Below are 13,532 nucleotides of genomic sequence, written 5' to 3' on the forward strand. Positions count from 1 at the left end.
AGAAATGATGAAGTATTCGATTTTTATACAGTTGTCATTCTCGCATTTATCGCAAGGATCCGACTCTAATTGAAAGGTCCCGCTATTTATACCCTCCAAAGGCACGCCCATTTGTCAGTCAAAATTGGATTCCTTAGCAACAAAATTAAACAATGACATCGATAATGACCATGCATCAGAACCCTAGTCTTAACCACTTCAAACTAGGGAACAACGAATAGAAGATTAGGAATCACATAGATGAAGATTAACTAACGCATTTTTCCCTTGTTTCAAGATCACCCTCGGTGGACAAAGCCGAGTCTTGTAACTATCAACAAGGCATAAAAAGTAACAAGGACTAAGATGTGTTCCTTTGATTACTGAAAAATCCTGTTCCCCAAGTTTGAAGTTGTCAGGACTAGGAATCGGTAATAGATCTTACATCCCATAACGTACCACGAAAAGGTGATCTACCCACGTTACGGGGCACGTTCTGCACTTTGTACGTATGCAGTTCTTCCCGGTCCTGGCTGTTATCATGAAAACTAGAGTTACACAGAGCTATGTGTAGCTCCAGTTTTTATGAGAATTGAGTAATATTTCCGTAAGAGAAAAGAAATATCATTACAATTCTACTTAGTAACTGATTTAGATTGAACGGCGGTGTGGCAAAATTCAAACAGTCCCACAACTAAGGCATTCGGATTGTTGTAGAACCTCAACCACTCAAACAATTTGATTTTCGATTTTATTTGTATATCACCTAAACATGAATTATTCTACGAATGTATTTTGCGCACGAAAAAAATAATCACCTAAACCGGTTAACCCCTGTTCGATTTTGTACGTTTTTACACGCACATGTTAGAATCTATGTGAACACTTGGTTTTGTTTCTTCGTTTCTTCATTCTTCGGATCTCTAGATTACTGGGGAGAACGGACTGAATAAGCACACTGCGCAACAATTTTTAACACATTACAAAGTTCTACTTTGACAGTATAAATCTACATTAAAACCGATTTTTTTTTTCTCAAATGCTCAATAAGCGACCTCAACAAAGCACATTTGGGGAAATTTAGATTTCAACTCTCTTCTAAAACTGTTATTTTTTTTCATTCAAAACTAATAACAACCTAACTTTTTTTATTTCAGCAAAATGCTCTTCCTAAAAGGTTTTTAAAACTGTAAAATTTCAGATCGTTTATTGGTTCGTGAGCTTCCCCACGAACCGTTGCCGTTTTGATTGGTAATGCCTACGGGGGGAGTATACGAATCGTTTTGATTATTTGTTCGAGCTAAAAAGCTTCAAGCTTTCGCTTTTCTTATTGTTCTAATAATAGAAGGGGTAAAAGTAGTCTAATTCAAATTCGAACGCGGAAATCACTAATCTTACTTAGTTACTTTAGGAAACGCGCTCAAATCACTCGATGATATGTTTATCTCCGTCAACACCAGCACTGCGGCAGTCAGGAAATTCAATGGATCTTACGCGCCAATAGAATCGCTACGAACACACGATAGTACAAGAATTGCATCGAAAGCCTAAACTACGAGAAGAACTAATTCCGGTTCGGTTATCGATTCTACGAGGATATAAAAACGTTTGCGACTAATGCGGTACTCTACTACAAATTCTACAGAGTTAGGATTATTCCGATGTGGGTGGACCTACTGCTACTACTATCGGTAGGTTCGAAAATTAATCACTCACTATGTTTGTTTGTTTTTTACTTTCGTTAATGGTTTGAGAGTTTGAAATTCGGTGTAGCATTTGGATTTTCTAGTCTGAAGGAACTTCAGGTTTCATGTTCTCCAAGTTAGACCCGGGTCGGCGGTGTTCCAAGGTATGGAATGCGTTTGGGACTGGGCGTATTGCTGGTCCACTGTCGGCGCGGCACCTGCTGGCAATCCGAGTAGGAACGATCTGTAATGGGCAACGAGCGGCTTGGTTAGGAAGTTAGCTAATATGGTTGGACCAAGTCACACTCACCTCGGAACTTTATCCCCTGCGATTCGTTGATGATGGCCGCAAGTGCCGGATGCTGATAGCGATCGCGTAATGCCGCCGTCCCATTTCCGTTGACGCTACCATTAATACTGTTGCCATTGTAATGGTAGTGTCCGTTGGTGTTGTTGTTCAGCCCGTTACTGTGATGCTGCTGTTGCTGTTGATGTTGATGTTGCTGTTGCTGTTGATGTTGATGTTGATGTTGCAATTGATGCTGCTGTAGCTGCTGCTGTTGCAACTGGTGAATATTGCTATTGCTTCCCTGCTGTTGTGCCAGTTGGTGGTAGTGCTGCCCATTGGTGTTGTTGTTGTTGTTGTTGTTATTGTATTTGTTCTGCTCGAAGAATTCGGCCCGAATGGACCGGATGGAATTCTTGTTCTCCTCCGGGTTATTACGTGCCCGTAGGATCTTCTGCTCCTGTACGCTATATCTGGAATTCAAACAGTTAACTAGTGTCATGTTCAACTCCTCGGATGAAGACGATAAACTATCATACCTCGATCCATAACTGTTCATATGGTTGTTGTTGTTGTTGTTGAGGAAACCGTGGCGGATGCTGTTGGCCGGCGATACCAACGTACCGCGCGAGGAACTGATTCCAGTGTCGGTGGTTTTATCCTTGCTGATGCTTTGGTTGTGATGGTTGTAGGCCGCAATCATGTACACGTTGTCCCGACAGCTGGACGGACGATGGGTCGACGGTGGCGTATCCAGGCCACTATCACAAGCCGAGAAGTCCACATCTGTTAATACTGGAAAAGGAAACATGTATTATGAGATTCCAAGATAGATAGACTCAAAGCGACTCACATGAATGTCTATTACTGTCATTACCGGATGGTCCCAGTGGTCGCCGATAGAGGTCATCGCTGTCCCTGTAGCGACCACCTCGTCGCAGTTCGACTTCTTCATCCTCGTCGTTGATGATGTAGGTGCTATTTCCGTTGATGAAGTTATCCGACAGCTTCTTCAGCGGCGAGTACGGGAATCCATTGCTGTAGCTTCCATTGTGGCTGTTGTAGCCGTTGGAGTTGCTCCCGATGAAGTTGTGTCTCGCATTGGGAACCTTCTTCGGTGTCGAATGATTCGTCAACATTCCACTGATGAGACCGTTCTCGTTGATGGTGCTCAGATCGGGAACCGAATCCGAATGCAGGAAGTGCAGATGGTGATGGTTGCTGGACGTCTTGTGGTGCCGGGACATGAGCCAGTCTTCGATCGCACCCGAGTAGGTTCCACCGAGGCCGAGATGGTTGGTCTGCAGCGAGGTATGCGACACCGGAGCGGCAAGCGAGGCACGCGATCGGGGCCCCTGCGTCAAGCGAAGGGCACGACGACGCTCCTTGCTGCTCAGGGTGCATTCCTCCAGCAGCTCGAACCAATCCTCGAGACCCTGGTCGCAGCGCAATAAGACACGACCCTCTCGTGCTCCGAGAAGCAAGCCAATTACACTGTACGACCGGCGGTTCAACCACTCGACCTTCTCCACGTCGACGAGTTTGATCTGCGAAAAGATGGAATGAAGTATGCAAGTTAGAATCGAAACATATTTGTATATTTGCTCTTACAACATTTCTAACAGACAGTGGTCAAGTCAAGTTTTCGAAAATCCTTTAAAATCAATAAGGTTCCCTGATCATGTTATGCTGATTTTATAAAGGCTGACTAAAAGTAAATTGGTACACCCCTCGCGCACTGCTAGCACGCCTCTAGTGTTGGGAATCGAAAATATTTGACAGTGGTTTGTTTACACTTCTATAGAGAACAACTGATGCAAGTTCGATCAAAGTAGTCGATCGCGTTCAGAAATAACGTCAAATGGAACTCGAAAGAAAAAATATTGTGCACAAACACCTGGAAAGTCCGGAGTGGTCCGGTTCCAAGCTGCCTAAAGTGCCGAAGATGCCGAAAACAACAGTTTGTCTAGTGCTCAAAACCTACAAGGAAACCCTGAGTATGGAAAGGAATCAGTGGACCTAAGAAAAAACTGGAACCAGAGATCGTCAGCTGCGCGAGGTGTTGAGGTGCGTTAAAGCCAACCCCGGTCTTTCGATCCGAGATGTGGCCAAAAGGTACAACGCCAACTTTCAAACGGTGCGGAACATCCTTGCCAGGGAAGGATACAAGTCGTACAAAACCAGTAAACATGCGAACCGGCACATGAAGCAGAATTCCGTGGCCAAAAAGCATACCAGGCTCTTGTACGACCGTGTTTTGTCGAAACACAAGGGCTGCAGTTTGATCGATGATGAAATATACACCGTGTCCAATATATTCTCATACACCTTTTCATCTTGTCGTAGTGGTGAAGCTACAGTTCATACACTTTATATGGATTGGTGTAATCTTGCACTGTGTTTACACAAACCATTGACGGTTCTGTTTGCTTATTTTCATTCAGTATCCATCTTTTATCAACGATGAAAGAATTTCGTGCTGTGGTAATAAAAAAGTTTTTGAAAGGAGAGCGCCCTGGCGCTATTTTCAAGAGTTTGCAGAATCTGGGAGTAAAGCGGGATTTTGTGTATCGAACCATTAGAAGGTACCGTGAGACTTCCTCGTTAGATGACCGGAAAAGATCCGGCCGAAGACGTTCAGCTAGGACTGAACGAGTGATTAAGACCGTCAGGGAACGAGTTCGACGAAAATCACAACGCTCTGTACGTAAAATGGCCGCTGATCTCAATGTCTCGAAATCGACCATGCACAATGTACTCAAGCAGGACCTGGGATGCCAAGCTTTCAAGAAACTTAAAGTTCACGGAGTTTCGGAACCTTCCAAGAAGAAACGGCTTGAAAGAGCAACTCTCCTACTATCGCGGCACGCTGGACGAGACTTTTTCTTTTCCGATGAAAAGTTATTTGTCCTGCAGCAGTCTCACAATGTCCAAAACGACAGGTTGTGGGCGTGTAGGTCCAGAGACATCCCAGATAGGGACAGAAACATTCCACGGTTCCAAAGCGCCGCTTCCGTGATGGTATGGGGAGGTATTTGCAAGCGCGGCAAGCTACCGCTTGTTTTTATCGACTTTTTGGCCAAGGATGAATGTCCTCCCAGTTCACCAGATCTAAGCCCCTTGGATTATTTTATGTGCTGTCAAAAATAAACGAACACAAGGTGTCCACTTTGGTTCAGTTTAAAGCCGTAATCCTTCGAATTTGGGACGAAATGCCGATGGAAGTCGTGCGTGCCGCTTGCGATGGGTTTGAAAAACGTTTGAAGCTGGTCAAAAAGGTTAAAGGCGGTGTTATTCCGAAGCATATGCTGTAATTGATCCATACTATGTTACCTTTCAATAAGCACAATTACTAATAAAATCTGAATAACTGATGTGAAATAATCGATGTTTGAATTTGTATGAGAATATATTGGACACGGTGTAAGTCAAACTCGATTTTAAGCAACTTCCCTGTCAAAAGTTTCGCATCGCGACTGGACGTGGGGATGTGCCGGGAAGATTCAAGTTCGTGTTTGCCGACAAGTTCGCGAAGAAGGCCATGATTTGGCAAGCGATTTGCAGTTGTGGCCTGAAAACGGAACCATTCGTCACATCCTCGACGATGACATCCCAAGTTTACATCGAAGAATGCCGTTGCATTGCCGTTCATCTGCAAGCATAGGGGCAAAATGGAAGAAATGCGCTGATTCCGTGTCCGTTTCCCCTGTGCGGGCGCTGATGGGCTCCATGAAGAGGAAGGTTCGAGATTTCGTTCGAACTGGAGAAATTGTAACCAACTAATGCTGTAACTTTGAAGTTTTAATAAAACTACTGTAAAACAACCATCAATGGACTTTTTAAACTTATTGAATCACGAATTACAGGTCTTTTTGTGCGTACCAATTAACTTTTAGTCAGTCTTTAGTCAGTCGATAATATGTTTGTTTTAGGTGTATACTTTTAGCTGAATCGGATACGGGAGAAGATCAACGTGACTCTCCAACGGCAGCAGGCAGAAGTTCGTGCCGAAAGACATTATCACGCTTTGTATCATCCTGGAGCAGGTTAATGAATTCTAAGAGACCCTGTATTTGATATTCATGGACTACGAAAAAAAGCTTTCGACCGACTCAAGGTAGTCCCAGATAAATTCGTAAACCTTGTCGCAGCGTAATACGTGGCTTTCTCGTGCAGAGTCCTCCATTATGAAGCCTTGTCCGAACCTACCCGGAGTGTGTGAGACAAGGATGTATGCTATCACTGATCTTGATAGCTGCGATTGACCGTTTACCGAAACGTGGGCTACTTTGGCAGCATATCACGATGGATCATCTCAACGGCTTCGATTTGGCTGATGATGTTGCTCTATTAGCACAACGGTGCTCTGATATGCAGAGTAAGCTCAACGATCTAGCCAAATGTTCATCTGCGGCGGGTCATACCATCAAAGTCAGCAAGACCAAATCGTTGGATATCAAAACAAACAACCCTTCCAACTTTTCCTTTGCAAGGCAAACAGTGGAGAAAGTTCGAAAGATTGCTATATCTTAATGATGGGGCTTGAGGGAATTGATTGGTTTACCGGTTCTCCGAGTTTTAACTGCTCTAACGACTACGATGTAATCTGCCGGACGTTTCGGCTACGGGTTGTGGCCTTTTTCAAAGGAGAAGGGCCACAACCCATGGCCGTAACGTTGGGCAGATTACATCGTAGTCGTTAGAGTAGTTAAGGCCTAGAAAGCCGTTTAACCAAGCTGTTTACACTATATTAAAGACTGTACTCGAAAAAAGTGAGACACACAAAAATGGTCGCCAAAAATTCATTGTTAGTCGGATTTTCTTCAAACTCTCAGGGAGTAAACTGCCGCACCCCCAGATGGCCTGCCAAACCTAGAACTTTTTGGCGAATTTGTCCACCTTCTTCTTCCTTACTTTGTGTCCGCCTTGATGTAAGACTCGTCGTCCATCACGACGCACTTCGGTTACGTCAGCCACTCCTGGTACAGCTTCCTGGCGTGGGTTTTGGACACCGTGCTTTGTTTGTCGTTCCGGTTCGGTGCCTTCCGCACCTTGTAGACGTGAATGCCGGCACGTTTCATCATTTTTTGGACAAACACGATGGAAACATCCGCCTTCTTCGCCGCATCGCAGATCGAAAGATTCGGCCGACGCTTGAACAGACTCAACACCTTCCTGGCCTTCACCGGGTCAGCTGTCTTTGGTTTTCAGGAAATCGTTGAAAGATGGATTCCCAGGTGTTTCTACGACGGCTCACAAGATTTTTTGGCAGATCTGCTCTTGCTCCGATGCCATCTTGATAAGCAATTGACAGATTGCGATGAAATTCTACCAGCGTACGCATTACACTCTTCACTAGTTTCAATCAAAATTTCATCAATTTTTACCCACACGCTAAAAAGTTACAAACTAATCAATGTGTCTCACTTTTTTCGAGTACAGTCTTTAGCAGCCAGATAGCGTCTGACGACGGGGCCAAGAGCAACATGCAAGGCAGGAATCCAGTTTCCAGTGTCTACCTTGGTCTCACCCTTGATAGCAAGTTGCTGTTGCGTTCCCATGTGGACAAAACATCCACCAAGTGCAACATCTTGTTTAGGTCGCTCTACCCACTTATCAACAGAAAGTCCATGCTTTCCCTTAAAAACAAGCTTGCCGTCCACAAGCAAATCATCCGCTCCGCCATTGAGTACGGAACGCAAATCTGGGAGAGCTGTGCTAAGTGCCATCACCTTAAACTTCAAAGAATCCAGAACAAGATCCGTAGGATGATCCTCAACAGTCCCCCGTGGACTCGAATTTCTGAGATCCACCGCCTGGCTGGACTTCAGACACTAGAGGAGCGGAGTACGCTCAGCCTCGAAAGGTTTAGAGACACCTGTCTGAGATCAAATCACCAGATCATACGCGATCTAGCTAAATACTGTACTCGAAAAAAAAAAAAAAATGCAACCGACAAAAATGATAACCAAAAATTAATTTTAAGTCGGATATTTTTGAAACTCTCAGGGAATAAATAAACACATATTAGTTATGTTTTTGCAAAGTTGTTTTATTCAACCTCCTCTCCTAAGCTAAATGCCCGCATATTGGACTTAACGCTAGCCATCAAATCCTATGCAACCTTTGAGCCTTCTTTCTTACACACTTTCATCCACTTTTTCTTCAAATCCTTGTCGTTTTTGAAGACCTTCCCTGTTTTCCGGAGCTAGCCCTTCATAATCACCCAGAATTTTTCTATTGGGCGAAGTTCTGGCGGATTTGCCTCCTTCGGCACAAAAACAACATCATTGGCTTCGTACCACTCCATCACCGGTTTCGCGTAATGGCACGATAGGCGGTAGGCGCTTTTGGAGGCATTCTTCTTTATATATTTAGCCGTTGATGGTACCGGTCGTTATGTAGGGCTTGCTGAATTTGCCGCATCCACAGGCCACACTAAGTACTTCTTGGTAAATTCGTCGACCTTCTTCTTCCGGAACATCCTGGCGGGACTTGCCAGGATGACGAAAAACTCCAGGCTCCAGGTAAACATTACACTCTAAGCTAGCATCATTTTTTACCCATGAAATAAAAAAGTTCTACACAAAAGAAAGTGTTGCATTTTTTCAAGTACAATCTTGTTAGAACCTGCACACTTAATCTAGCTCGGTAAAATCTCCAACAGCCGATTACTTCGGCATTTACTTTTGCTGATATCTCTGCAAAATATCTGTTTGTTAGCTGATATCTCTGCAAAATGTTATTTGTTAGCTGAATCTCGGCAATTGTTTGACTGAATCTCAGCCAAATAAATTGCAGAATTACTCGGCTGTTGGAATCTCTGCGAAAAAAATTAAGTGTATGGGGGTGCGACACATCTGAATCTCAATGGTCAGAAAATCAATCTACGAAAAATCTTTTTTCAGCTGTTGCATCTAAATCCTCGCATCGTTCGCCACCTTTTTGCAGGAAATCTTCAAAATCTTCTTAAAATTTCTTTATATCTACTAAGTGTGCGAGCATCTCACAACAGCAAAGCAACATTTTTCTGGCATCTTAGATAGAGTCGCCCCTGTGGTATACATAGTTGGCGATGAATAATAACAATAATAATAACCCTCGGTTAGAACATAGTAAGCGTTGGTGTAATTGTTCAATAAAACTTCATTCGTTACTTGTACTCTAACTTGAGTAGACGTTTCTATCAGGTTATGGGCCCAGGGAAGTTTCCATAGTTACGGCCGTTATTACCGGCCTAAAGTGATTTTTTTTCTTGAAGTCACCAAAGAAGCGAAGCCATGGGAAGAACTCGGCGTTCCGGAGATAACTTGGAGCCTTCTGGAAACCAGACTGCAAGCCAAACTGGTGGCACTTCAAGTCAGAATGCGCCAGTTGTGAGCGATGAGAGGATTCCAAGCGGCTGTATCTCGCTTCCGGTGGTGCAGAAACTTAAAGGACGCGAGAACTACGTGACCTGGATTCCTGCAAGAGCTTCACGGTGTCGAAATTTCCGTTCCGATCAACTGCGATAACAAGAGCGCGACAAGTCCGGCGGAGAAGAATGTCGGCTACTCTCCAAGAAGCAAGCATATAGACATAAGGCATCATTATGTACGAGATCAGTTAGATTGTAAAGCTATTACATTGCATTATGTCCCATCTAACCTTCAGGCAGCAGATATGTTCACGAAAGCACTAGCGAACACAAACCTGTTTGAAGGTAGAAAAAATGTTAGGAATTCAGGATTTCCCGCTTAAGGGCAGATGTTAGATGATTCGTAACTTTATTCGTAGCTTGCACTCTAACTTGAGTAGACGTTTCTATCAAATCTTTGATTAAATTAAGTTATTAGTAGTTGGGAAGGATATCAAATTCTTTTTTTTTAATTCAAGCAAAACGTACCCCAAAGGGGTATCTTGCAAACTAGTTGAAAAATGTAAACACTTAAATTAGAATACCAAATTGAACAAAGATGAAGAACCAGGCTAATTATTGGAATAATGTCAATAGAAAATAAACTACTACTACTACTAGATTTTTGTCAAACCTATTTTGAACATTTTTAAGAGAATGGACAGATATCAAGGGATCCCTGGAATAATATCCTAGCTACGCTTATGTATAATAAATATTGATTTCTGGAAGCACAGTTTATGTACTGCGCTACTAAAGAACTGAATGCATAGTTTTTATGAGCATTTTGAATGTCGTATAGTTAGATCTCGAATTAATTTACAAGTAAGCAATCTTCAAAGAATTTCCTAGTCCAATTTCCAAAAAAGATTCAGCTTCCTTATCCTTATCATTAATTTAAGTTCGGAATATTGATTTTTTTTATATTCTGCGTTATGCGCTATGGTTTTAAAAAAGTCCTAGGTCCGGAAAAACACTCAAACCAATTGTAATGGATACCCAAAATGGGATTGTATAGTTGCTTTTATGTTAAGAGTTTGGATAAATACAAGCAGCAAATCGAATTCTCCCACGTCTACAAGCGCCGAAAGCCGAAGCGAATCACATCCCAATCCCCCGATAAACTACTGCACTTGAGAATGAGTAGTTCATCAATGCACTTTCTCAATGGCGACTCCACCCATCAAACCACGAATCCTTCTTCAAACAACAACCCGAGTTCCACTGTTGTGTTGTGGCTTTTATTGGATAAGCGAGCCTAAGCGCCTCACAGACAGGGGCTAAAGCGTGCGATTTCCATTCTCCCACTCGATGTTGATGTGCGGCTTTGTTGTTCTGGCGGTTGTTGACGGTTGAAGGCACACATTTTTGCGAATGAATTCCTTGCCTTTATACGATGCAGGCACCACCGGCACATCAAGACTATACGAGTAGGCATTTGATGGAACTGCGAAAATCGAAGCCTCCAACAACGTCGACGGCAACGGCTGTTGTCGTACGTCGGCGGCGGTGGTTGGAAAATGCAATTAAGCAACTTTTGCTTGCTCTATCGTACAATCCGCCAGGATCGAAGAGAAGCTTTCTCTATTCCGATTTCCCAGCACACAAAAGAGTTATGGGTGATTCGCAGATGACGACGACGACGATGGGATATGGAATGTTTGTTCAACGGAGTGAATATAAATTGATTTTAATTGATTTGCTACCATCTCACGCGCTATCGAATGTTCGGTTGAGTTGACGTTCGACGACGGGTCCTTTCTTCACTCGTTTTGATTTCGCATCAATCCGAATCACCGGAGGCAGGAGATTACGAACCCTTGCTGTGCTGCCATCGTCGCATCAGGCACTAATCTCGCTCGATAGAAGTGACAACGACAAAAGCCATCTGGAGTGGATGATCTGTTCAATCATCGGTCTGATTATTTCCCGATGGATCTTTTTTGTCGGTATTTTTTATACACTACAACGGTTCTGTGGTGAGGAAAAAATACTCGGCCACCAGAAAATAATAAGGTGATTGGCTTTCAACAAGCCACGACAAGGATTAATTGATCGAAAAACGAGTATTAGTTCTAAGCAAGGTTGATTACCACACTCAAACAAATTTCTCGGTCATTCAATATAAGGGTAGATTTATTACATCCTCTGCATATTTTCTACGCAACCAGGGTCCTGCATTTTCGAAACAACGAAAAGAAAATGAACTCTCCGCAGAATCGATTCATTTCGAGCAATATCATTTTCGTGTAAGTCATTGTCTTTCTCGTTATTGAGTCACGATGAACATTCCTCCTGTCAGACGTGACTTGACTATCGCTTGTTTCGTTCGTCAAGTGCATCAGTTCATTTCATTTGAAGCAAAGACTTGTTTCAATGGATCACATCATTTGAGCAGTTTAAAATGACGTTTCCTACCACTCGAACTTTAACGAGGAACAATATTTCGATACTTTTTCTTCTACAACCTCGAGAAAATAGGGTCTTATTTGTAATATGCTTGAAAAATATGGAATTTATTGTTTCATTTCCGTAAAATCGCTGGTAGAAGGTCGTCCCAAAACTGCTCGACCCAAAAACTTTTTTTTTGTATGGAAAATACGGTTCGAACGAAAACGAGAATATGGGTGATTAAACGAAAATTAAATTAACGAGGCCATTCTGGAGTCCAAGATGGCGGCCATTGGGCTCAGAAAAAGTCTCAAATACCCCAAGATATGGGTATTTTCGGAACATGGACGACGCGTGGATGCCGAAAATCGATATTCGACGACATTTTTAAATCCAAGATGGCGGCCATCGGGTTTCAGAAAAGTGTCGGGTATTCTCGGAACGTGAACGACGCGTACCGTATGCGTGATAATGTTTGCACCATTGAGCAATGTCAAAATTAAAAAAATTCCCAAAAATTTCGTTGTCGAGTTTTTTTTTATTTATTCAAAGGGAGGATGTTTCTCAGAGTCTTAAACTATGTTAATCATTGATTGAGTTTCCACTTGCTACAATTACGGCCTCCACACGCTTCCGGAATGCTCGGCAGGTTCTAATAATGTAGTCTGGATCCATTTCTCTCCAGGTACGGGTCAATGTTTGTCTGAGGCTTGCTGTTTTCGGGTGGCGTTTAGAACAGGCCTTGGCCTTCATGACACGCCATATTGAGTAATCCAGCGGATTACGATCGGGGCTGGATGGCGGCCACATATCCTTCGCCCAGAACGGACGATGTTCCTGCAACCACTTCTGAATGCGGTTCGAGGTGTGGCACCGAGCCCTATCTTGTTGAAATACAACATTTGGCTTCGGACCGTACTGTTCTTTGATCCACGGAAGAACATACTTACTTAAAATCCCGATGTAGACCTCCGTGTTGACGTTGTCGCCTTCTGGAATGAACACCGGGTCCATTTGTTTGCCATCGGAAGCCACCAATCCAAACATCATAACGCTAGCAGGATGCTTGGTCAGATACACGTTCTTGTGCTCGTCGGCCACGTCTTTTACCGGAAGAGAACTAATATACCGGCCGGTTCTGGAATTTGGTACGGGATCGACGGTAAACATGCTCTCGTCGGTGAACAGGATTACCGGATTTTTTCGCTTAAGGAAGTTCAAGATTTTCTTGTATCGTTCGACTCGTAGCTCCCGGATGCGGTTGGTAATCATGTGAGTTTTTTCCGTGCCCTCGACTTCACCCCGCAATCTTCCTTTACGATCTTCCGTGCCGTAAAGTCACTGAACCCGTGTTCCGCCATTTTCCTTATTGAACGCACTGGATTCACCCGAATCTTCCTTTTGATAGCAGCGATAACCCTCGGAACATTTGATTACAGTTTTCTCTACATGCGAACGAAAGAGGAGCTTTTCATCGAACAACATCCCGAGATAGGTAACTTCGGAAGACCACTCAACCCTTGTGCCATCCATGATTACAGTACAAGATGGAGCCGGTTTAAGTTTGGGCGATTGCCGATGGAGGAACGTGATCGCTTGTGTTTTGGAGGCATTGATTTTAATTTTACACGTGGTGGCATAATCAGCAAAGGCGTTAAGGCATCGTTGAAGTTTGTTCTTTATTTCGCGAGGCATCCTTCCTTTGACGGCTATTGCGGTATCATCTGCGAACAGGAAAAACACGCAACCGTCTCCGAGGGGAGGAATGTCGGAAGTGTAGATGCTGTAAAGCAAC

At 43.4% G+C, this 13,532-nt stretch overlaps 1 protein-coding gene across 1 annotated transcript in view; it reads right to left on the reverse strand.

Moving 5' to 3' along the window:
• Positions 1-764: 764 nt before the first annotated feature.
• LOC135711937 (GATA zinc finger domain-containing protein 14) overlaps positions 765-13,532 on the reverse strand; it is a 396,171-nt gene continuing 383,403 nt past the window's right edge. The window contains exons 5-8 of the mRNA XM_065234912.1: positions 2,804-3,497; positions 2,490-2,745; positions 1,975-2,423; positions 765-1,908 (exon numbers count right to left, since the gene is read on the reverse strand). Coding sequence (XP_065090984.1) covers positions 1,802-1,908; positions 1,975-2,423; positions 2,490-2,745; positions 2,804-3,497 — 1,506 coding nt within the window. The 3' untranslated portion in view covers positions 765-1,801. The remainder of the gene's footprint in view (positions 1,909-1,974; positions 2,424-2,489; positions 2,746-2,803; positions 3,498-13,532) is intronic.

This window comes from Ochlerotatus camptorhynchus, unplaced genomic scaffold (genome assembly GCF_037179485.1).
Source record: "Ochlerotatus camptorhynchus isolate MF236.1 unplaced genomic scaffold, CSIRO-AGI_Acam_v1.1 ptg000445l, whole genome shotgun sequence".
Lineage (NCBI taxonomy): Eukaryota > Metazoa > Arthropoda > Insecta > Diptera > Culicidae > Ochlerotatus > Ochlerotatus camptorhynchus.